The following is a 26,196-nucleotide window of genomic DNA, read 5'->3' as shown; positions in this document are numbered from 1 at the left end:
ATCTGATTTTGATATTTCACAACTTTTTTTGTCTTCATTCAGTATGCCTTGGAAGATTTTGGTATGCCCAAAATCATAGTTCCTTTTCTTTCGTCAGCACTGGGCTAGATCCCAAATACACATTGTAGTAAAAGTGTATAAATTTTTGCATTCAAATTCAGCCTAGAGAGGACATATGAAATGTTTTCTCTTACTCTCTGTCTTGGTAGAAGCTACAAGCAGATCAAACTGAAGTTCTCAGAACTCTTTCCAAGTTCTTTTCATTCAGATTAGTCAAATATAAGATTTTATTGCTCAAACATAAAGAGGTAAAGGATGTACAAGATATCAAATGTAACAGATCGATTCTGGTTTATAAATTTGGCCTAATACATATTGAGCTCCAGTTAAGTCTCTGTCATGCCGATCAAGAACAAAAAAGCAAAATAAATCTCTCTCGCAATCTTAGTGCTTGCCGTCTTTGGGTATATCCTTATGAGAAACCTTCGACTCTATCTCCTTGACTGCCTTGTCACCTGCCCTGAAAGCAGATTGAACCAAAAAAAATAATCAAACAACGCATAAGCAATTCCTGCAACTTCGAGATAAAAGCAACAGCAGTTCCAAATCAAAACAAAGGACATTATTCGGTGTTTGGAAGAATGTATTATCGAATAATTACTGTTTGCAGCTATGAACTTCTTTTACTTCTCTCTAGCAGTAGTTAGCTTAATCATGTCTACACGTATGATGCTTGTCCACTTTAGTAACCACATATTGGCATGTAGCTAGCTCCAATGATCACATAACCCCATTTTAGAAGAACCTCACTATCTGCGGTATCCCTTCACTAATGCTTGGTTTTTCAAAATGTTTATCTATCTCCCTGTTTCGAGTAATGGCTAGCTAGGTATCTTAAGAACTTGGATATGCATGACATGTGTTAGTTCTGCTTATCTGGCATGAGGGTTGCAGACAATTGGCTGACTACGAGTGACTGTCATGAATAAGATCTTCATCCCCTGGCTTCTTCTGATGTTATGTTGTTGGGTAATGACTTAAACAATTAAAATACATGGATTCTAAATAGCCAAACAACGTTCGAGTTAAGTACTTGTTGAAGCAGATGATCAAATGGTGCAGATTGATCGCAGTGTTGCATCAGATGATGTCATGAAAAATGTATTTAATTGGTGAGCATTTAATCTTGTTCAGTTGCACAACTAGCAAATCTAGTCAAATGCAGGGACAATGTAGTTTCAAGTATTAAGGAAGTTTTTGTTTCTTTACAAATAGAGTAAATGGCAACTAATGTGTGCTCTCATTTCTTAATAAAGACATCAGGACCTCAGGTGATTCACAACCCGAACACTTCTAAAGCAACTGGCACTTGTTGGTATGTCACAGTTATGACTTTGCCGTATTTGTCTAAAATGAACATCGATTCAAAACAACTTAAACTCCGTGATAACCAAATTCTATAGGAATCAAGGCTGCATCTGCAGATCATTTCAGCTAATTCAATGCTTAAAAAAAACATAATCAATACCTAAAATGCTACTACTGACTAATTAGTTAAACTTAACCAGCAACCACTTGATATCTCCTTAATTCACAATTTCGAGATCAAAGGCTGACGCAGTTAACAAATCAGCTCATCCTATACTGAAGGATGAGAGTGAATGGGGAGAATTAGAGGAGCTAGTCAAAGAGTGGGACAGTTGGAGTTGTCTGGTCTTTCGAGGTCATGTTTATCGACATGGCCATTCGAATTTTTAGAGTAGAGTCTTTATTCCTGCTCAACCGGTTCAAGCCGATAAAGTCAAGACTAGAGTCTTAAAACATTTCTATATGAGCCTAGCTGGTTTTTAATTTCACTTTCGGTGTCTCTTTTAGCTACAGATACATATGAGTTATTGACAATGTGTCCTTAATCATGTAATGAGCATATTGTGGAAAACATGTACTAGTATTATGCAGGCATATCAAAGAAGCAAATAAGCAATACCAGTAATACCATACCACAGAATTTTCAGTTTGAGGAAATACCAGTTCTGAGGTATGGTATTGCCAAACATAGTGAACTGGGTATCCCATAAAAAAAGAAACTAATTAGGGTTTCAGTTAATCACAAAATAACTAAGGGAGATATGTAAAATGATTATCTTTGATGGAATCACAATTTCTACAGAAACCCTAACATTTATAGAGCTGAAAGAGATTATGGGGCTTACTTGGAAACAGCAGAAGATTCTTCTTCAACCCACTTACGAATATGGCGAACATTGCGTTTGAAAATTGAAGCTGTTTGTCTCACATCACCCCTAAGTAGAAGAACAACTGCACCTACGCCTGCTACTGTTATTAAGAAGTTTGTCAATGCCATTTTTTCACCACGACCAGCTGTGATCGTATAAAAAAGAACAACCCTAGAAACTTGATGCCCTGGATTGAGACTTTGGGGAAGAAGAAGAAGAAGAAGAAACAAAAGAATTTCTCTCTGTCTGCACGGCCCAGTAATATACTTGATGCCTAGTAAGATGCCTGTTAAGTCCCTCCGGCTCCCGGATAGGGGCGACCCTTATTAACTTCTTGGGTTTATGCAATAAAAAAGTTTATCAACAAAAGAATTTCTCTTTACTATCATACTATTTTTTTAGCCTATTTCAGCTTAAAAATAAAAAAGTGATAGTATCCCCTTTTCAGAGACGGAGATAGTATATACTGATAAGAAAGATAGACGCCATCTATTCAATTTTAATATGATATTTTGGCTTTCAAAGCGCGCTGCAACATGCAATAGAGAAAAGTTTAATCATCGAAATTCATGGTGTCCTCTTCTTCAACATAAGCATGCAGAATACTATGACATTGCCATTTAACAATATGATGTTGCATATTAAGATGGAGTGTTGAGTTTTTGCAAGTTTATCTCTTACTTGCAAATTTTCTCAGCTTTGAAATTTGGTTTGTGCTGCTCGATTTTAATCTGTTCACAGTGATAACTAAGGATTACTTTTTGTTATAATCCAAGTTATTAGGAAAAGTCATGTATAAGTCAAGTCTCATTGACATGACTCTAGTCTACTGGTCTGTATTAATACCTCTCTTCCCTATGTGTATAAGGTACCTAATCATTACTGTAATAATATTACATCCACACATTTATTGTAGCTTTCTCATGGTATCATTAAGGGACGATCTAGGTCAATTTCTGTAATAATTTTCAACATCTTTTTACACAGAATCGTGATTCTTCACTTGTTACTGATCAAATATCTTTTTTAACAAATTTCTGATCATTAATCAACTTGTTTGATTTTATATTTTCTTAAAATTTTTCTGGATTTTGATTTTTCATAAAGAGATTTCTGATCATCCACCACAGTTCTTGCTTTCATCATACTTCAAATGCCGATTACCATAGGATCAATGAATCAAACTCAACATCAATCAACAATTCCTCAACAATCTTCAATTCAAGATCCCCAAATCGAACAAGTGGAAGAACCAATTTTCGCTGCTCCTGTATCTGGTAATTCAAGCTATTTTCCTCTACCTTTCAATAATATTGGTAATTTTGTGTCTCTGTAGTTAGATCATACGAATTTTCTTCTATGGCGTGACCAATTTGAATCTGTGTTGATTTCTACTGATCTTGATGGTCATGTTACTGGTGAACTGGTTGAACCGCCTTCTCAAATTAATGTTAATGGTGTATCTACTGTTAATCCAAGATGGGTATATTGGAGAAAGGCAGATAGGTTTGTTATGAGTTATTTGAAAGAAACATTTACAAAAACCGTCTCTGGTGAGGTTCTTGGTATGTCTTCTGCCAGAGAGATTTGGCAATATCTTGAAACTAGTTTCAGATCTTAATTTGGAGCTCGTAGAAACATGTTACGCAATCAACTACATGGAATTAGGAAATGTTCTCAATCCATATGTGCTTATCAACATTCTTTGAAGATGATTATTGATGCTTAAGCTGCAATCAATGATTGTGTCTTAGATGCAGATGTGATGATGTATGTGCTTAATGGATTAGGCAGGGATTATGACAATTTCGTTATTTCTGCACAGAATCGTGAAACACCATATACTTTTGGAGAATTGAAGGCTAGACTTCTAAATCATGAGCAATGGCTCAATGATCAACAACAAGATTCTAATATTCTAGAGAACCCTGCAGCTTTCTATGGTAGGAATGCACACAATGGTAACAAGAATGGAAAAAATAAGAATAAACCTAAGAATAATCAAAGTAATTCTTTTAAGAATGGTAATACTTCTTTCAAAAATGGTGTTGTCTCTACAAGCTCAAATGCAGATCCTTCAGATGGTGCTAATTCTAGCAGATCATTTGTTGATTTTACTACAGTAGAATGTCAAATTTGCAGAAAGACATGTCATTTTGCTTCTAGGTGTTTCTTTCGATATCATCCACCACCTAGTTCTGATTTAAAGTCTACTGCTCATGTGGCTCAAGTTGAAGCAGCTTTCAGTGATGTACAACTAAATTCAGCAGACTTATGTGATGATCCTTCTGGGAGTTCTTCTACAATATGGATTTCTGACTACGGGGCTTCTAGGCATATGACTGGTGATAAGGAACTTCTTAAGAATACTTCTAACTATACAAGGAAGGACAAGGTGATAGTGGGCAATGGTAAGACTTTGCAAATCTCAAAAACTGGTACTTCTAATTTACAAAGTACTGCAGCTAGTTTTACTTTAAAGCATGTTCTGCTAGTGCCTGAGATTAAACAAAACTTGTTGTCTGTTTCTCAGTTTGTTAAATATAATTGTTGTTATTGTGTGTTTGATCCATGGAGTTATGAGATTAGGGACCTTAGGACACATGTTGTTTTGGCTCAGGGAAAAATGATTAATAACTTGTATCCCATTACAAATGTTCCTTCCAATAAAAACTCTCATTTTACTTCTTTTTCATCTATTGTTGCTTCCTCTTCTTTGTGGAACAATAGGTTAGGATATCCTTCTAGTAAAATCATTCCTCATTTATGTTCAACAGAGGCAATTACTCTCACTTCTCCAGCAGATCATAATATGTGTCATCCTTGCCAAATTGTTAAGAGTAAAAGATTACTGAAAAAGCGGGGGTACAACAACTACACCCAATATTTCTCTTAGCAATCTGTATGGACAAACTCCAATATACTTTCTAGAGAACCAACTAGACAGTCAGACTCAATCTAGATAAAAGTATATCAAAGAGTTTATATCTCAATCTCTCGATTTGATATATACTCAAGCAAATAGAAATTTGCGAGTCTTTATCAAAGAGAGATAACTTGGATGGTACCAAAGACCAATATCCAAGTGTCAATCAATTTAAATCAACAACCAAAAGGTCGGATATTCTAATTGACTGAACGACGCACAACCTGTGATATTTTAATTATATAACAAAATATAATGCGGAAAAGAAATAACACAGATACCAGAATTTTGTTAACGAGGAAACCGCAAAAGCAGAAAAACCCCGGGACCTAGTCCAGATTGAACACACACTGTATTAAGCCGCTACAGATACTAGCCTACTCCAAACTAACTTCGGTCTGGAATGTAGTTGAACCCCAATCAATCTCACACTGATCCAAGGTACAATTATGCTCATACGCCTCTGATCCCAGCAGGATGCTACGTACTTGATTCCCTTAGCTGATCTCACCCACAACTAAGAGTTGCTACGACTCAAAGTCGAAGACTTTAAAAAACAAATCAGTATCACACAGAAAAATCTACGGTAATAGATAAATCTGTCTCCCGCGAATATACCTACGAGTTTTGTTCCGTGTTTTGATAAATCAAGGTGAACATGAAGAACATCCTAGTATTATCAATCACCTCACAATAATCTTAATCGACGCAGCGAAAAAAGATATTGTGGAATCACAAACGATGAGACGAAGTGTTTGTGATTACTTTTCTATCTTGCCTATCGGAGATATAAATCTCAAGCCAATTATTACAATTGTACTCGTAACGATAGAAACAACAAGAACAGATCACACAACTACAAGAAAAGTAGTATCGGTCTGGCTTCACAATCCCAATGAATTCTTTAAGTCGTTAACCTAATTTAGAAGAAGAAACCAAAGGTTAAAGGAAAATCGACTCTAGCTTAGCACAACTAGTATCACACTTAAGGTGTGGGGATTAGGTTTCCCAGTTGCTACAGTTCTCCCTTATATAGTCTTTCAAATCAGGGTTTGCAATCAATGTTAGCTTGGTAACAAAGCATTCAATATTCACCGTTAGATGAAAACCTGATTAGATTCAAGCTAATATTTCTCAACCGTTAGATCAAAAACTTAGATTGTTACACACAAATGAAATGTCCAATTTTGGGTTTATGTAGCCGTTCCCAAACATTAACATTTGTTGGTTCAACAGTAGTTAACCAAATGGTTAGCCATATGATCACTTTCATATCCACCATATTCTTGTTCACCATAACTAGTCCAAATGACTCAAATGAACTAGTTAGAGAGTTGTTCAATTGCTTAGATCTTATGTAACTACACAAGACACAATCAAAGCAAAAACGGTTTGCTTCACTCGAATCGGTTCATGAACTTTATAGCCATGGTTTGCAAAAGCATTCCTTAGTTTATATAAACATGAGTTCAAGAACAACCGATTTTAGATATAACCTACTCAAATTCGCGGACTGGGTTCGCAGACTTAAGCTCACGGAAGGAGTTCACAAACTCCAGTAGAAATTATAGGGTCGAGAGCTTCCGCCGGTTCGCATACTGAGTTCGCGGACTTGGCTCACGCCAAATTCCGTTTCTCTTGATCAACAAAGTTCGCAAACTTTTGTTCAAGGAATAAGGACTTATACATATATGTGTTTCCACAACAATGCTTATATCCTACCAATGGTTATGTAATCTAAACTCTCATTTCAATCATTGAAACATTCTCAGAGGATGTTATACAATCGTTATTCACAGACCATTTTTCGTCAAAGCAATTTCCAAAGTGATTGAAACATAACATGACTTTCGTCACTAGGTAAAGATGAATTTGGCTAAAGCGAAAGCTTACCAACACAGATTTCGAGAAATAGATAGGCGAGTTAAACTCGGCTCGAAATATCAAGTGTGTATAATGAAAGTCTATACATCAACACGACTTTTGTCTCAAGAATAGGAGATAGAGTAGATATACTTTTGAGTGACAGATAAGTTCAAGTCTCCACATACCTTTTAGTCGATGAAGATCCACCAGTTCCTTGAGTAGTCCTTCGTCTTGTATGATGATTTCCATGGAGTCTTGAGCTCAAATACACTTTTTATCCTAGTCCGAGACCTTTAGCTATATAGGCTAGAAATCAAGACTTATAGTTTTGATCACTAACATTGACAAACATGCTTGAGATAGCAACGCATGCGAGTTCGACCGAGCAATGCTCTAACAATCTCCCCCTTTGTCAATTTTAGTGACAAAACTATTAATACATATGAAATACAAAAAATAAATAAATTAACTTTTGTAGCTCATATTCCACATGCGTAATCTTCAACATTACTCGAAATCTTCGTCACTTCCAAGTACTCCAATGATCCCAAAGGTTGTAAGTTTAGCATCATCGTTGTTGAAAATCCATAACTATAACAACAAGAAAACAATAGTTCTCAATCATTGTTATACAGTGTCATAGTATCATTACACAACATCAAAGTTCAATTGTATCACAACTTCAACAACAATATTATGGTGATATGTATCATTCCCCCTTAGTCAATATTCCATCTCACATGGAAACCACTCCCCCTTACATAATGATCCGAAAACCATATATATTTTTAGTGTGAACTACATATTAATTCTCCCCCTTTTTGTCAATAAAATTGGAAAAGGTACAAGAATAGGATCCTAATGAAATTTCCGAAAGAGACATTTCATGACCAAAAGAAAGCATATATCAACTTGTTCTTTAGATGCAATCATAAAGCCGGAGCTAAATGCATTCATCAAGGAGTTTATAAAGATACAAGATAACCCCTATAATATTCCACAGCCGCACTCCCCACAAAGATTTGACAATTAAGCGCAAGTTCAAAAGAACTCTCCCCCATTAAATGTCATTCCCGAAAGAACAACAAAAGCGACCTTAATTTCAAAAGAAAAGAAGGATTTCTTTGGATATAACAAATCACACACAAGTATGAATTTGAATCCAAAATACTCAATTAAATTAACCACAAGAGAACCCATGATTAATTTAATCGAAAATGCTCAACCATAAGTGAACTTATGGAGACTCAAAAATATACAATTATATTAATCACAAGAGAACCCATAATTAATATATTCGAAATACACAACCAAACTAATCACAAAAGTAATCAATTTAATTGGTCATGCTCGACATAAGAAAACTTACGGAGCAACAACTAAATAACCAAACAAGATGATTAATTAGTTGAAAATGCTCAACATAAAGTACCTCATGGAACAAAAACATAGCTAATAAAAAATAATCAACTTGGTTGTTTTAATGCTCAACATAAGACACTTTACGGAGCCTCACAGTAATACATAAAATATGGATCAGGGAAGATCAATTACTGCGGAATACACAAGGATTCATTCTATTTTCCATCACTATTCGCATAACGACATTCAATAGACATAATCCTTGTAAACAAAAGATTTTAACCTATCTTCCATAAATAATTGACAATATAGGCTTAACTTTTGTATTTGTCAAAAGTCCATTCATTCTTTTATCAACATATGAATATTGACATAAGAAAGACTTTACTTTTGAAAAGATACGGGATAGTCAAGTTCGCAGACGTAAACACACAAATCCCATAAACAATTGCAATATATAAAACCATAAAGATTAATACTGCAAAAAATCATCTTCCAAACAAAATTAGAATTTAAACCAATAAATCTAAAACCATGAAGATGAAAACGTTGGACATAGCTATGTGTAATCACAATAATGGATATTCCAAACTCTAGTTATTCTTCTAATAAAACAAGAAAATAGAAGATTTACTAGGCAAAAGGAAACAAAAATTACTCTTCTTCCTCATCGGAGATACTCCAAGATGCTTGAATTGTGTTCAATTCTTCCTTGAGCTCGGGAAACTTCGTTGCAACCAAAGACGATTGTTCTTGAACACACTTCATCCTTGAATTGACCTTACACATCTAGTGAATTTTTTGAAGAAGACTCAAAGTGGTAGGGTCACACTCATTAAGTGAAGTATCTCTTTGTCATCTCTTTGCACACATTCTCCCTTATGCGTCTAAAGGTACACGGACGAACCGGTTTGGGAACCCCGAGAGAGTTGCCAATCGAATCAAGACCACGATCACGGCAAATTTGTCCAATCAAGCAAGGGTAACCTAAAATCTTGATGGGTGAAGTCATCAAAGTCATTTGATAAATGATAAAACCACAAATATCGAGACTTTGAGCACATGATTCAAGGAAATAGACTAATTCCGCAAACTCTTGACTCCACCAAGAATTCTCAATTGTGGAGGGACAAAGATTGGGGAAACCAAGTTTCCAAAATGCCAACAACGGGATATTAAGATCATTAGTAGGAAACTTTCCTTGATTCCAAGCTACCTTCTTGCCCACAAAGCCCAAGAGAGATTTTATCACATGATGGTCGTTCATCACTTGGTCTAGGAAGACGTACGTTCCCTAACAGAATGTTGGTAATCTTCGAAATTAATTCTCTATCAACAAGAAACCTTTCTCTATTTATCATGGATTTGAATTCCATCTTATTAAGATCAACATCATGAATGTTGGCATAGAAAATTCTTGTGAGAGAATCAAAACCTTGACCATTACCATCAAAGATATTTCCAAGCTTAAATTTTTTAAAGCAAGCTAAATCCTCTTCATGCCCACTAGAGAGATCCAATTTCTTTTCTAGGATAAAACCTTTAGATGAAATCTTTTCAAAAATTCTAGTACAAGAATCATCCACAAACCTAATCCTAAGAGAGTTTTGGTCACAAGGAACATCCATGCTAGAGGTATTTGAGCTTTTGGGATTCTTTTTGAGCCCTTAGAATTCATCATGAGATCTAAGAAATTGAAAGGGACAAGAGGAAATTACTTACTTGGAGTGAAACTTGAACACCCTTTCTTTCAATTTCTCCAAGAAGGCTTCAATTGAGGAAAACACACAAAACCCTAGACGTTCACGTACGCGTACGGGTGATGAAGAAGAGGGTGCACAGACTTCTTCTTTATAAGACCAATAATGGGCTTGGACCCGTTTCTGAACCGTGACCCACACAAGGAAAGTGGGAATTTCTTAGCTGGTTGCACATCAAAGGCTATGCATCCCATGACAACACACTTTTGTGAGAGACGATGGATGCAGTAGAAAACTTTATTTGGTATTCTAAAAGAGAATAGCAAAACTGTACACAACTCAAACATTTCTTGCCCCATTTCAAGATATATACAAACGGGGTAGTGCCAGGCTTGTTACCAAGAGGCATAATGTGCAGAGGAATTCTCATGCAACATTTCTGGTTGATATGTGTGAACAATCCCTGTGATATAATCAACATAATGATGATAATCAGGGAAGTCAGAGCTTTCTGTCCTTCGTTTAGTCTGGCTAGAAGGAAATTTTTTCCGAATCCTAGGATGTACAATATTATTCGATGGTTTAACATGTAAAGAACCTTTTTCTGAAGGATTCTTAGACTTAACATAATTAAGTTTTTCTAAGAGATTAAAAACTCCTTCGAACGCTCTAAATAGATCTTTATCAATTGATCCATTATGATAGTATTCCTCAAAGAGATCAAGAGTTAATCTAGTGATGGTCCATATCCTTGAGCGTGACGAACGTTTCCCCAATCTTTCCTTCTTTTTATTTTTTCCTTTAGATTGGTTCTCATCATCTAAATTTTCCTTTTTAGATGAAATGAGATTATCATGTGAACCCGGAGGTTTTAACCATGATAATCCTTGAGAAATATTTAAGGATTTCTGGCGTGTGTTACAGATGCCAAGAGCAAGTTTTCCAAAGAAATTTCCCATGGGACAATTTTTAAGGAACGAACAAACACAAACTTATTAGGTTTAGAGTGTTTGCCTGCTCTGATACCAATTGAAAAAGCGAGGGTACAACAACCACACCCAATATTTCGCTTACCAATCTGTATGGACAAACTCCAATATACTTTCTAGAGAATCAACTAGACAGTCAGACTCAATCTAGATAAAAGTATATCAAAGAGTTTATATCTCAATCTCTCAATTTGATCTTTACTCAAGCAAATAGAAATTTGCGAGTCTTTATCAAAGAGAGATAACTTGGATGGTACCAAAGACCAATATCCAAGTGTCAATCAATTTAAATCAACAACCAAACGGTCGGATATTCTAATTGATTGAACAACGCACAACCTGTGATATTTCAATTATATAACAAAATATAATGCGGAAAAGAAATAACACAGACACCAGAATTTTGTTAACGAGGAAACTGCAAATGCAGAAAAACCCCAGGACCTAGTCCAGATTGAACACACACTGTATTAAGCAGCTACAGACACTAGCCTACTCCAAACTAACTTCGGTCTGGACTGTAGTTGAACCCCAATCAATCTCACACTGATCCAAGGTACAAGGTACAATATGCTCCTACGCCTCTGATCCCAGCAAGATGCTACGTACTTGATTCCCTTAGCTGATCTCACCCACAACTAAGAGTTGCTACGACCCAAAGTCGAAGACTTTAATAAACAAATCTGTATCACACAGAAAAATTTACGGTAATAAATAAATCTGTCTCCCACAAATATACCTACGAGTTTTGTTCCGTCTTTTGATAAATCAAGGTGAACATGAACCAATTGATAACCCGGACTTATATTCCCGAAGAACAACCTAGAATTATCAATCACCTCACAATAATCTTAATCAACGCAACGAAAAAAGATATTGTGGAATCACAAACGATGAGACGAAGTGTTTGTGATTACTTTTCTATCTTGCCTATCGGAGATATAAATCTCAAGCCAATTATTACAATTGTACTCGTAACGATAGAAATAACAAGAACAAATCACACAACTACAAGAAAAGTAGTATCGGTCTGGCTTCACAATCCCAATGAAGTCTTTAAGTCGTTAACCTGATTTAGAAGAAGAAACCAAAGGTTAAAGGAGAATCGACTCTAGCTTAGCACAACTAGTATCACACGTAAGGTGTGGGGATTAGGTTTCCCAGTTGCTACAGTTTTCCCTTATATAGTCTTTCAAATCAGGGTTTGCAATCAATGTTAGCTTGGTAACAAAGCATTCAATATTCACCGTTAGATGAAAATCTGATTAGATTCAAGCTAATATTTCTCAACCGTTAGATCGAAAACTTAGATTTTTACACACAAATGAAATGTCCAATTTTGGGTTTATGAACCGTACCCAAACATTAACATTTGTTGGTTCAATAATAGTTAACCAATGGTTAGCCATATGATCACTTTCATATTAACCATATTCTTCTTCACCATAACTAGTTCAAATGACTCAAATGAACTAGTTAGAGAGTTTTTCAATTGCAAGGAAATCTTATGTAACTACATAAGACACAATCGAATCAAAAACGGTTTGATTCACTCGAATCGGTTCATGAAATTTATAGCCACGGTTTTCAAAAGCATTCCTTAGTTTATTTAAACATTAGTTCAAGAATAAACGGTTTTAGATATAACCACTCAAGTTCGCGGACTGAGTTCGCGGACTTAAGCTCATGGAAGGAGTACACAAACTCCAGCAGAAATTTCCGGGTTTGAGAACTTCGCCGGTTCGCGGACTGAGTTCGCGGACTTGGCTCACGCCACTTCCATTTCTCTTGATCAACAAAGTTCGCAAACTTTGGTTCAAGGAATAAGGACTTATACATATATGTGTTTCCACAACAATGCTTATATCCTACCAATGGTTATGTAATCTAAACTCTCATTTCAATCATTTGAAACATTCTCAGAGAACGTTATATAACCGTTATTCACAGACCATTTTTCGTCAGAGCAATTTCCAAAGTGATTAAAACATTACATGACTTTCGTCACTAAGCAAAGATGAATTTGGCTAAAGCGAAATCTTACCAACACACATTTCGAGAAGTAGATATACGAGATAAACTCGGCTCGAAATAGCAAATGTGTATAATGAAAGTCTATACCAAAACGACTTTTGTCTCAAGAGTAGGACATAGAGTAAATAGAATTTTGAGTGATAGATAAGTTCAAGTCTCCACATACCTTTTAGCCGATGAAGATCCACCAGTTCCTTGAGTAGTCCTTCATCTTGTATGATGATTTCCATGGAGTCTAGAGCTCAACTACACTTTCTATCCTAGTCTGAGACCTTTAGCTATATAGGCTAGAAATCAAGACTTATAATTTTGATCTCTAACATTGACAAACATGCTTGAGATAGCAACGCATGCGAGTTCGACCGAGCAATGCTCTAACAACATCAATCTTAGACTTTCTTGTCCTAATACACCTGAGAAAAATGGACTAGCAAAAAGAAAGCATAGACATATAACATAGATGGGTAATACTCTCTTATTTCACTCATCTGCTCCCAAACTCTTTTAGTACGATGCTTTTCTTACTGCTACTTACTTGATCAATAAAACTCCTACTTATGTGTTATCAATGAAATCACCTTATGAGGTTCTTTTTAACAAAATTCCAGACTATACCTCTTTAAGAGTTTTTGGATCTATCTGTTTTTCCTTTCTTGGTCATTATAGACCTGAAAAATTATCTCCAAAGTCAGTAAAGTGTATTTTTATAGGATATAGTCCACTCCATAAAGGGTACAAATGTTTTATCCTATTTCTCACAAACTTCACATATCAAGACATGTTATTTTTGATGAATTGAACTTTTATTATAATCCAACTACTTCTTCTATTGAGAGCTCTTCTGTTGCTTCTAATGATGAATCCTCAGATTCATCTTTACTAAATCCACTTATGCTCCTCAGTATTCTGTTACTACTAGATCAATGAGAGGTATTTCAAAACCTAAACAGTTTATTGATTTTGTCTTGCATCATTATGTAAGATACCCTGTTTCTCCAGCTTTTACAAGTTCATTATCTAATATCTCTGAGCCCAAAACATTTAAAGAAGCATGTGAATTACCTGAGTGGATGTGTTCAATGAAAGAAGAGAATGATGCTCTTATGTTAAATGACATTTGGGATTATGTTTTACCAGAACCTCATATGAACATACTTGGATGTAAATGGGTGTATAAGGTGAAGTTAAAGTCTGATGGAAAGATTGATAGACTTAAGTCTAGATTAGTAGCACAAGGCTATAATCAGCAAGAAGAAGGGGATTTTGGAGAGACTTTTAGTCCAGTTGTTAAGTCAACAACTGTTAGAGTTGTGTTAACTTTAGCAGTAAACTACAATTGGTCTGTAAAGCAACTTGATGTGTCAAATGCATTTATGCATGGACACTTGTCTGAGGATGTATATATGAAACAACCTCCAGGGTTTACTCATCCAGACTTTCCAAACCATGTTTGTCATTTGAAGAAATCTCTTTATGGGTTGAAGCAGGCACCAAGGGCTTGGTTCCATAGATTTAGTTCTTTTCTTCTTCAATATGGTTTTACTAAGTCAAAGAATGATCACTCTATGTTTATCTACATTACTGACACAGATATGATGGTCTTACTTCTATATGTAGATGATATACTTTTGACAGGTAGTTCTGATATTTCAATTAGTAATCTGATACAAGCCTTGAATACTGAGTTTTCTATGAAAGTATTAGGAGATTTACATTTCTTTCTTGGTATTGAGGCTACAAGGACTGCAGATGATATTTTTCTTACACAACAAAAGTATGCTTTAGAACTGTTACTGAAAGCCAATATGATGGATTGCAAACCTTGTGACACTCCTGTTGCAAAGGCTAAGAGGTGTTTTGTTCATGATGGTGTGTTGCTAGCTGATCCTCTGCCTTATAGAACTATTGTTGGTGGTCTTCAGTATTTGACTCATACAAGGCCTGACATATGTTTTGCTGTTAACTATGTCTCCCAATTCATGCATGCTCCAACAGATCAACATCTTCTTCTTGTTAAGAGGATTTTGAGATACTTAAAGGGTACTTTAAATACTGGTATTACATTATAGAGAGGAAATCTTCATTCTTTAACTGCATACACTGATTCAGATTGGGCTGGCTGCCCAGATACAAGAAGATCTACATCAGGTTTTGTGGTTTTTCTAGGAAACTCAGTTGTCTCTTGGTCATCAAAGAAGCAACCAACTGTCTCAAGAAGTTCAGCAGAAGCTGAATACAAATGTTTAACTGTTGCCACTGCTGAGTTACAATGGCTTACTTATGTACTAACAGAATTAAATGTCTTTGTTGCTTATCCTCTGCAGTTACTGTGTGACAGTCAAAGTGCTATTTGCTTAGTTTCTAATCCAGTTTTTCATGCCAGGACCAAGCATGTGGAGATAGATTATCACACTGTCAGAGAACTAGTGGAAGAAGGAGTTATTAATGTTAGTCATGTTGCATCTGAAGAACAGCTAGCTGATATGATGACAAAAGGATTATGCCATCCTACTTTCTCAAGACTTCTGCTCAGAATAATACAATCTCCTTCAACTACTATTCAAGATACTACTATTACAGATTAATTCATGCTTGTGTCAGTGTTATGTCAGACTGCCTGCAATCTTCATACTTTCGTGTTAGACTGACTGTTTTTCAGAGTCTAACAACTTCTTTTCTTCTCAGATTGGCTCTTGTTGAGCATTTGTTTATTTTCTTAACTCTTGTTGAGTGTTGGTTTTTAGTTTTGGCTCTTGTTGAGCTTCTTTCTTTGTTGGATGTAATGTTTGTTTTATTACAATTTGTTACACTGTCTGCTTGTAACATTTGAGGAGGGTGTATTAGGAAAAGTCATGTATAAGTCAAGTCTCATTGACTTGACTCTAGTCTATTGGTCTGTAGTAATACCTCTCATCCCTATCTGTGTAAGGTACCTAATCATTATTGTAATAATATTACATCCACACATTTATTGTAGCTTTCTCACAAGTGATATTGCAAACGAAGTACTGCAACTCCACATTAGACAGAAAGGTGGATCAAAAGCCTGCCGATGGTAACACACTACAAGGGGGACATCGAAGAGTAGAAACAACAACGGAAAGCTCGCTCAAGGACAAGGCTTCTTTTATAATAAGAGCTAAAATGTTTTGAAGTAAATTAAAGACTCAAAAACTCACCAAATTGATGGAGAGTCGCACAACAAGTAACTATATTTTCAAAAATTTATAATACAACAAGCCTATCAACATCCTACTGTTTTTCTTTTTTACACTTTAGGTCTTGCCCTTTGGCACAGTGATTCTTTTAACACAGAACATCACTACTCTTCCCCCTTTGGTACTTATGTTATAAGCTATCATGCAGCAGACCTCAAGTGGGAATGTCAAAACGCATTGTGATCTCGAGTAAAAGAAAGAAATGAATAACTGGTCACTATCTGGGCGATTCTGGCGATCCTTCATCCAATTTCATTGAGTTTAACCGTTTCAGTCTCTGATCAAGCTCTGCCATTACTGCAGGTTCTTGTTTTTTCCGCTGCTTTGTTATAGTGTTTTCTGTCATAGAACTTACCTTATCGAAAGCAACCTGCATAAAATTATCAAGAGGAAACTAAGTTTCAGTGGCAAAGGCCTGAAATCTTGCTAAATGCCCCGACTAACATTTTCTAATCCAAACATTTGAACTTATAAACGCCTTAATAAAGGTTTGCTCATAATATGGATTTTTTGCCGCTGCAAACCCATTAGATTCTAGACTTCAGCAATCATCTCAATGTTCAAACATCTAATCCAAACTATTGCAAGCATCTCTCCTCGAGAAATCTAAAGCTTGCAATAACTCCACTTAGTCACGAAAACCGCATTTAATGGGTTTATTGGATATCATGTCAACTGCTAGTGCAAGCTTTCTCTGGATGCTAGCGGTCCTCTTAGAAAATGGGTTTAAGCTTTCTCTAAAAGAAGAGTTATCGGATATCATGTCAACTGCTAGTGCCCATGCATTAGTAGCTAATAAAAGTGAAAAGGAGAAATGGCTTTGGCTTACTGTCAATAAATCTTCAGGTTCATAGAGGTGATGAGTTGTTCTCTGAATGATACTAATCACATCGCCAACATGTTGGGTCATTAGCAACTCCATTTCTTTCATCTGCAAATAAATTAAAGTTAGAAACCTTGCAATCTTGTACACAGTCACCATGCGCGAAACTAAATCGGGAACCCTTGTAATGGATTTACATAAAAACATGAAAAATGCAACATGAGAAGACAAATCAAATCTGCAAATATTACCCTAAAGATAGCCAAAGCCACATGAAATAGAACCTTGGCTCCCTCATTAAAGAGGACATCCCACACCCGCAGTGTTGTCTGAAAAATAAATCCGTCAACAGAAGATTTAACAAACAAGTAGGCATGCCTCCTTTCTGATTTTCTTTCAGTCTTGTTAATTACTTTCTATGTAGGAGAAGTAATGAAAAGAGAACAGTGGGGTAGTTTTCTCTAACCTCGGAGGGCAAGCTTTTAGAAAAGAGGCACAAGAACCACTCTGTTGCAACAAGCGAAACATCGAAACCAATAGATTCTAAATGATTATAGAGCCTGCAGGTTGATATCATTTTCAGAATCAGGGAAAAGCATATTAGCTGATGAGCAACAAAAACATCACTAATGGATTTCAAATGGAACACATAGGAGTTAGATATCCAAACTATGGATTACATTGGGCACTTCTTAGCAAGCAAATCTTTAAACACCCTTTGTTCAACATGGCATCCAGACAAATTGTCCGTGTAACAATCATTCACCAGCACATTTTCTAAGAGGACAGCTAGCATCCAGAATGCATCTTCCTCTGTTTTCATGACTAGTAATAGTAACGCTGCCACATAATTCAACCCCTGTAGTATTTTAGAAAAGTAAAGGAAGAGCAAGTTAATAGAATCCACAGTCTAAAGTGACTAAAAAGAGATAGACTTATCTTAAGTTAACAGACCTGACAATACCCAACATGGCAGTCCCGAAAGGAATACGCAACAAGAACACGTCGGAGAGTTGCATGTCCTTCCATGGTGTCTAACCATGGATGACCAGGGAATGTGCGTGGTAGATCCTGAAATTCATTGGATAAGAGAATTAACAAAAAGACTGTCATTAGGGAACGATCCTTCAAAGTAAATTATGTTGGTGCATCCTTAAGTATCTATTTTGTATTTACCATCCTCAAAGAATTGTTGTATTGACATTCTTACATTCTCTAGCACAATGGTTGTACCTAGCATGTTACCTTTATTTTTTCAGTGATCAAATCAAAGGATGCCTGATTTAACAATATAAGACTATATGTGATAAGAGAATTAACATTGCAAAAGGAAGTAGAAATGACTGGTTGGAAAGTATATTAGTTTTTCAGAGACATTTCAAATATCACACATGCAAAATTGACTTTACTAAAGCTATCTACACCTGTATTTTAGATATATGTCAAGCATAGGGTTGTGCCGTGGGTACAATTAGATTAAAGCACAGAATTTGTAAAAGTTATACGATCAAAAGACAATCAAGCACCAATAAGCTGGATTCCTTAAAGTTAAGTATCTCTAGTATTCTTTCCCAAGCTATTTAATCCACGGAACCTGTTCTTTCAAGGTACAGAAGTAATGACTATCTTGCAAATCTATCTCCTATCCCTCAAAGTTACATTGGCAAATGAAATTTGTTCTAACCAGGTAATGCAATGTAACATCTTGATTCAAAGTCATCAACCTGAACCTTCAATTGCAACCATCTCAAACGCGGTCACAATCAGATCTTTCCCATCATTATAATCGAGATCAACAGCAAAGCTAGGTAATAAAAGTTGACAATTCATCAAACATTTGCAGTTTCATAGAAGATGATATCATTTTACAGTTTTCTATACAATGTCACCATTTCAACTCAATTACCAATCCTCCAAATCCAATCAAAACCCATTCAACAAATCAAGCAAACAAACAAACATCATTTCTCCAAATCGGCATCATCCAAAAAGAAGAAGAAGAAGAAGAAGAAGAAGAAGAAGAAGAAGAAGAAGGAGAAAGAATTATTCACCTGATCAATCTGCTTTGTTGCAGGAGTAACCTTGCCTTCCACAGCTTTAAGCATATCAACATAATAACTCTCAGGAACAGTTGATTTTTTCTTTGCTGCCCCAGAGATAGAAAGCCAGACTTTTGGCCTAAGTAGAGGTGGAATCCCATTTCTGATAAGCTTTTTCAATGCAATTGTATTTGCAACTGCAAGGGCGGATGATTTTAAAGAACCCACAGAAATCTTTGATGTAGAAACTGCAGGAGGAGGTTGCAAATACCAATTAGCACCTTTGCTAGCTTCTAATGCCCACCATACACGACCCTGTTGTCTAACTTTCTCTCTTAACTCATTTAATATATTCACATCATCAACATTTCCTTCTACTGTGAATCCATATAAATCTTGGAATTTTACAGTCATATTTGCCCTTCTTGTTTGTATACTTGTTTTGAAAACTTGGGGTTGAAATTCATGGGAGATTTCTCTTGATTGAGTCCCAAACATTTCTTCTTCTGGTGATGATGATGTTGATGATTATTCAAAGCTGCACATCTCCTTTTGAAAATAAAATAGGATGGATGGATTGGGTTCTATTTTTTCTTCTTTTTCAATGAGAGGAAGAAGGAAGATTCATGAAATTAATAAACTATTCAAAATTTAAAAATAAAAATTAAATTCCTTTTTTCAATGAGGAATTATTATTTTGCTTTAATTATGTGGTACTAAACTTGAAATCTGAGGGAAGAAAAAAAAGGATCCTTTTTTTGAAAAAGTCTGAATTATTTTAGACTCAACAAAAAAAACCACATGGATATGATTCTTGCAGAAATGAATTCTGAGACCCATGGAAGTTGGGAGATGTGTGTAGAAGTTGGCAAAAAGAAAAAGAAAAAACCGATCTTTTTGCAATGGAAATGTGAAGTCTAAGGTAAGTAAGTGCAAATCCGGAGGAGGGGTATGCTTGTTTGTTTTTGAATCGCAGTGAGAAACGGTAAGTGGTGATTAATTATGGGTAGCTGCCTCCTTTTCTGCGTTACATGTGAAAAACGTTAATGGTGGGTAAAGATGCTGAATGAGTGAATGAAAATTGATTATGACGATGGAAGAGAGGTGGGGTTTTGTATTTTGGACCAACGGGTGAGTGAGTAGGTTTAAGATTTAAATGTGGTGAACCAAAGTTGTTTCTTAAATTATTATCAGCGGTGTGCTGCTTACTTTCTTAGTGTTGTTTCCTATGATTCTTGCACACGAGATGGATTCATGGTTATTGATTCATGGTTATTTAGCTGGGACATACCACAAGCCACATGGTCATATGATATGAAAAATAAGGGAAATTCTAATAAATTCCTGCCATATGTTATTTCATTACATGTCATATGTTATTTCATTACGCCTGTAAAGCGATTTTTTTATTGTTCTTGGGGCTTTCGAATGAGACTCTATGATATAATCAATTTATGGATTTGTTACAACAGAGTTTTTCTTCAAATATTGTCTCTACAATCTCATCAAACCAGACTAGTGGAAGGAAGAATAGAGAAAATATGTTATGTTGGACGAAATTTGATTTTGTTATTCGTGGGGAAGATTATTCAGGAACTTCCGTTACAAAAATTCGAATACCAAACTGATTTTGATACAACTTCTTCTCTGATGACAAAGGTATGTGGTTTGGAAATTAAATTGAAGAAAAATGTTAATCTTACAGATGTGATAATTGGGGAGTATGCAATAAATGGGCAACAAGCCAATTTGGGGAATGATCAAGTTATTCTTTGGAGCATCTTCTTTTTCACTTGTAGGATCAAGACCTATGTTAGTCTCTTCCATATTGTTTGGTTTTATGTAGTCTCAACAAATGTAATTCACATTGCATGCTTATTGTGTCAATATGCAATGTATGATGATGAAACAAAAGGGTGTATTTATGTAACACCTCTTCTATGTAATCCTTCAACCCTCAATTTGAATGAGGTAGTCAAATAAATAATTTCTAGGGGCTCCTTCCTTTAAAATAAAATAAAATAAGGGAATTTTAGTCATAAAATTAACCAGAGTTAGCTTGTTTTGTATACTGACTATGCATATTAAAATCTTTAAAATTCTAAATGAATAATTTCACAATATCATAGGATTCATCAAGATTGATGCATACCATCTACCATATGATAAGGAAGAAGAAGGTATATCTCGATACGGAAAAAGAAGACACTTTGAATCTGACTCGTCTTATCTGATTAAAATTATTAAATAATAAAGTTACAAATTTTTTTTGAATGCATTCAAATATGTACCTAGTGAGTCAGATACAAAATGATACCTGACTCAAATTGTTCAGAGTTGTATGAACCGAGTCATATATCACATCAGACATCAGAAAAATGGGAAAAAGAAAAGAAAAAAAACAACAAATGGTCTTACATCTCACTTGGGACAAGCCAGAATTCAAATCAAAAGTCATATTAAAAAAACAAAAACAAAGTGTTACAGTTGCACTTCGAATTATTATCAATTGGTGTGCTGCTTATTTTTTCTAGGTATGTTTCTTATCAAGACCGATGTTATTGTAGTACAGGTCACTGGATGATGATACCAATGAACTCGCGCTAGCACCAAAATTCTTTACCGAACAAAAAAAAACGTGAAACTAGGCAAAGCACATATGAACATATAAGAAATATACATCTCAGCCGTAGGAGGATTTAGTAGTAAAATTAACCTAATTTAACTTGTTTCTTTAGGGGCTGTTCCTAGTTAGACAAAATAGGTATGTCAGATCCAAAACATATTTATTAAAGTAAGTACTGATTCCACTTCTTAGCAACGACCTCATACTAGAGCATACGTAGCCAACGCGCATTGCATTTTCGAGACTAATATATATCATCAAGTACTAGATTTTGTGCCCGTGCGTATCTTTTTTTTTTAACCATATAGTATGGGGGTGTGATGTGGCTTCGCCTCGTCCCGTCGTGTATTTTTGATTTTGTGTTAAATTTGTGAGTGTGGCTCGGATTCGCCTCACCCCGTCCCTTAATATTTTTTATTTGGTTTGGCTCGGCTTTGCGTCGCCCCGTCGTTTATTTTTGAGTTGGACAACATTACCCTGCTGATAATGGTGGAGCTGAAAGACAGGGTTTACATACATAGTTACAACTGCTTGATGACATTTTTGCTCGAGCAGCCTCCTCTTCTCTACTTAAGTTGATCCTTCGTGTATTGCATGCTTTGTCTTCCTGCATGTATCATGATTTTAACACTTTTGTTGTTATATACAATAAAACATGTAGGCAAATTAGTGATGATTAACTAATTATTAGCTAAGACATTTCAACCATATAAAAACATAAAATTGCTACCCTTAATTTCTTGGCCAAGGCTCGTTATGTAAATATGAATAATAGAACGCTCGATACACTACGTGACTGCCAGATCATTAAGTGACCAAAAATGATATATATGACGCCGGAATCATGTAACATTTTAGCCTACTCAAATAAGAATACCATATGTGGGAGTCGAACCGCACATCTACATGGTTGAAAACCATGTGCTCTTCCATTTGAGCTAAGATAGCAAGTAATCAATATAGAAGAGAAAGAATTTAAAGAAAAGATTGTTACCTGAGCTAGTATTTGATATGTAATGTTCAAAATGGAAAGTTACGACAGTTATAGACAAACACCTAAGCAATTCCTAAACAAGTACATACCAACTCAAAAATGTACCTCAAGAATATACTTCCCATTCTCACGTAGTTACAAAATAGATGAACGGAAATACTAAACTCTGCGTCTGCCTCAACATCCACGTCGTATGAGCCCATGATGAGTTCCAAATTCCTGTAGCAGGTTTTGCCATTATTCTTGAGTCAGATGTTGCATTCTAGAGAAAGTGGTTGAATTCCTAAAATTCATTTACTTCCTCCTTAACAGATGTAATCTTTCTTCCCTCTCAAAACAACAAGAGGAGGCCTTGTAACCATTTCCAAATGATTTTGGCTTAACAAATGGAGAACTTAGCTGCACATGAAGAAACAAATACGATGGATTGAAACTCGTTCCTTTGAAGGCAAAGAAAACACGGAAATGCAAGTTAGAATAAATGGCGTAACTATCTAACAGAAGAAATCCAGCCACGGATACTTACGCCACACGGACGATGAGAGATGTACATTTCTTTGGATCATCATGTGCATTTCAGATGCAATCCAGCCACGTATACTTGCGCCACGCGGAAATGCAAGTTAGATCATATGCTACCTTCACTAAGCAACTTTCAAAACAGAATGGACCCAAATTTTCCCTCAGGTTAGAGAAAAAATTGACAGTTATATCTTTGACACAGAATTAGGTATAGTTTAGACAAATAAAGGCACATGCTGAGGATTAAAAGTTAAATGAAGATTGAGTAACATCAAGGTCGCTCAACCATTACGACAAATTTACTAAGTCATTAAGAAGACATTGACAATACCATATGGCAAAATCAAGTGCTAATTCAACACTAACTAATTCTATTTTGTCACGAAACTTCAACATCATAAAAGGTACATCTAACCCATTTTTCAAAAACTTAAGAAAGATAGAATAACGCACAATTAAGTACCGATCAATCTTACCTTCATCTCCTCCTATAAAGATCTGAATCCATCGCTGATAGGGTATAGCTACTCGCTTCAATTTCCTAGTTGTAGCTTGATAGGATCCGGAGATGCCTATATAAATAACCGCAATCGCACGGTGTCTAAGTAGCAGACATAGGCAAGTACGGGTCGTTCCCACGAGGAGCGGTGGAAATACGTAATCAATATCTCTAATGGACTAACAAATAAAGATGTTTTTGAATTTTTGAAAGAATAAAGACAATGAGAAGAATAAACTCAAGTAACAAAACGAATCAAATGGGAGAGTTGGTAACCAAGGTTTAATGTATCCACCACTATTTCTATTAAAATACTGAAATGAAACATAATTCATGAATTATTTATTGTTCGTTCTATTGACATCACCTATTATATATATTAGAGTCGCAAAAATCACTGAGACGCCCTAAGCATGGCACATCAAAAGACTGAACCAAAGCATGCACCATCAAATTGCATTAGCGAGAAATTTATACGAAACTAAATACAGGTTCTCAAATAATACATGGCTATTATAAGCATATTCCATCAAAGGATTTAACCCAAGCATGAAATATCAAATAAGTAGACAAATATATTTTCGATCATAACAATTATGCACAAAGGTTATACGAAACCGGTGAAGCAACAACTCATATTAACATTAAATCAATAAATAAAATCATGGAATTATTTATTCAATTCAAAATGGTATATTGCTATATAATCCAATCAATCAAAAATGGCCTAATACCCATGTAGTTTTAACCATAAAAACCCTAGTTACAAAATAATTAGCAAGCCATCGCTTTCTCAAAAGCCATAAATAAATATATTAGATATTCACTAGCTAATCGAAATGGAATTGGAAAAACGGAAGAACGCAAACCCTAGTATTTATTATCATTAAATCAATATATAAAATCATATTATCATTAAATCAATATATAAAATCATGGAATTATTTATTCAACTCAAAATGGTATATTGCTATATAATCCAATCAATCAAAAATGGCCTAATACCCATGTAGTTTCAACCATAAAAATCCTAGTTACAAAATAATTAGCAAGCCATCGCTTTCTCAAAAGCCATAAATAAATATATTAGATATTCACTAACTAATCGAAATGGAATTGGAAAAACGGAAGAACGCAAACCCTAGTATTTATTATCATTAAATCAATATATAAAATCATATTATCATTAAATCAATATATAAAATCATGGAATTATTTATTCAATTCAAAATGGTATATTGCTATATAATCCAATCAATCAAAAATGGCCTAATACCCATGTAGTTTCAACCATAAAAACCCTAGTTACAAAATAATTAGCAAGCCATCGCTTTCTCAAAAGTTATAGATATTCACTAGCTAATCGAAATGGAATTGGAAAAACGGAAGAACGCAAACCCTTCTCCGTCTCTCCTTCACGACTCTGTAGCCGCCTCCCTTCTATTCGTCTCCCAAAACCGGCCTCAGAACCCCCCTTTTTTCTTCTTCACAATACAAAAAATATATACCAAATAAATGTGTGTCGTCATTCTCTTAATTATCCTTAATTGAAACTTGCATGGTGGTCATCAATGTGATCTCCCCATATATATGTTCTTCATTTTGCTTGCATGCATATTTGGTAGACTTAAAAAGAATCCCACTGGTGGGAAAGCAAAATCTTTTTAATTCATTTTTCTCCCTCCAACAAGATATTCACGTGGACCCATTTATTTGTTCCAATATTCCACTACCTAACAGGCTTTCCTTTCCAACTTCCCAAAACTATGCATATATGCAACAACACATGGCATAGTAACCCATATAATGTTTTCTGCTTGCATGAAAATCACACGACTGTTCTTCTGAGCCCCACAAAACCATGATTCAGAGTAAAGCATGTGTACGTGCTTGACCTCCTTGTTTTCAATTAGACCGCCCCCCTTGTGTATCATCCCTTCTCTGTCTGGCTTTGGTGTCTCGAGTAACCTTGCTGGTTTTTTTTGTGGCAATCACTGTTTTAAGTTCACATTTCGTCATTTATTCTTGGATGGTTGGATTTACTTCTACTTTCTACAAATATCGAGTCCTAGCTAATATAAATATAGGTACAAAATGTAGCACATACGTGCTTATCAACACCCCCACACTTATATTTTGCTAGTCCTCGAGCAAAACAAAGAATTGACCCGCTACACAGCTGGTCATATCATAAGAGAGAGTTAGACCCGCTACATAGCTGGTCATAAAATGAAATTTTAAAATACCATACACAAGACCCGCTACACCGCTGGTCATAAAAAATACCCTACAAAAGACCCGCTAGCTGGTCATAACCCCTAAAATCATAATGATAATATTTTTTTTTTAAGACCCGCTACA

General features: G+C 35.4%; 2 protein-coding genes across 3 annotated transcripts; both read right to left on the bottom strand.

Moving 5' to 3' along the window:
* Nucleotides 1-229: 229 nt before the first annotated feature.
* Nucleotides 230-2,478, bottom strand: LOC113336917. Of its 2 annotated transcripts, XM_026582621.1 has the most exons (3): nucleotides 2,214-2,478; nucleotides 2,029-2,063; nucleotides 230-520 (listed from the first exon to the last, which is right to left on the bottom strand). In XM_026582621.1, the coding sequence occupies exons 1-3, from the start codon at nucleotides 2,363-2,365 to the stop codon at nucleotides 492-494; spliced, it is 216 nt and encodes a 71-aa protein (XP_026438406.1). In that variant the 5' UTR covers nucleotides 2,366-2,478; the 3' UTR covers nucleotides 230-491. The 2 variants fall into 2 exon arrangements, with proteins under 2 accessions (XP_026438406.1, XP_026438405.1); XM_026582620.1 differs by lacking the exon at nucleotides 2,029-2,063.
* A 13,731-nt stretch (nucleotides 2,479-16,209) lies between these two features.
* LOC113336901 (growth hormone-regulated TBC protein 1-like) lies at nucleotides 16,210-20,290 on the bottom strand. The gene is made up of 7 exons (XM_026582602.1): nucleotides 19,207-20,290; nucleotides 18,110-18,226; nucleotides 17,836-18,014; nucleotides 17,622-17,715; nucleotides 17,407-17,484; nucleotides 17,162-17,263; nucleotides 16,210-16,702 (listed from the first exon to the last, which is right to left on the bottom strand). Exons 1-7 carry the CDS (start codon nucleotides 19,690-19,692, stop codon nucleotides 16,550-16,552), a joined length of 1,209 nt encoding a protein of 402 aa, XP_026438387.1. The 5' UTR covers nucleotides 19,693-20,290; the 3' UTR covers nucleotides 16,210-16,549.
* Nucleotides 20,291-26,196: the final 5,906 nt, after the last annotated feature.

Source organism: Papaver somniferum, unplaced genomic scaffold, assembly GCF_003573695.1.
Source record: "Papaver somniferum cultivar HN1 unplaced genomic scaffold, ASM357369v1 unplaced-scaffold_154, whole genome shotgun sequence".
In the NCBI taxonomy this organism is placed as follows: domain Eukaryota; kingdom Viridiplantae; phylum Streptophyta; class Magnoliopsida; order Ranunculales; family Papaveraceae; genus Papaver; species Papaver somniferum.
Note: the sequence above shows the minus strand (reverse complement) of the source record. Positions and strands in the feature narration are given on the sequence as shown.

Bases quoted from the DNA above. Each gene is read 5' to 3' on its own strand.
- LOC113336917 (XM_026582620.1), bottom strand. From the start codon at position 2,365: ATGGCATTGACAAACTTCTTAATAACAGTAGCAGGCGTAGGTGCAGTT. The intron at 521-2,213 runs GTAAGCCCCATA...ATCTGCTTTCAG, and splicing joins GAATCTTCTGCTGTTTCCAA to GGCAGGTGACAAGGCAGTCA.
- LOC113336901 (XM_026582602.1), bottom strand. From the start codon at position 19,692: ATGTTTGGGACTCAATCAAGAGAAATCTCCCATGAATTTCAACCCCAA. The intron at 18,227-19,206 runs GTGAATAATTCT...AATGAATTTCAG, and splicing joins CAACAAAGCAGATTGATCAG to GATCTACCACGCACATTCCC. The intron at 17,716-17,835 runs GTAATCCATAGT...ATCAACCTGCAG, and splicing joins CTTGCTAAGAAGTGCCCAAT to GCTCTATAATCATTTAGAAT.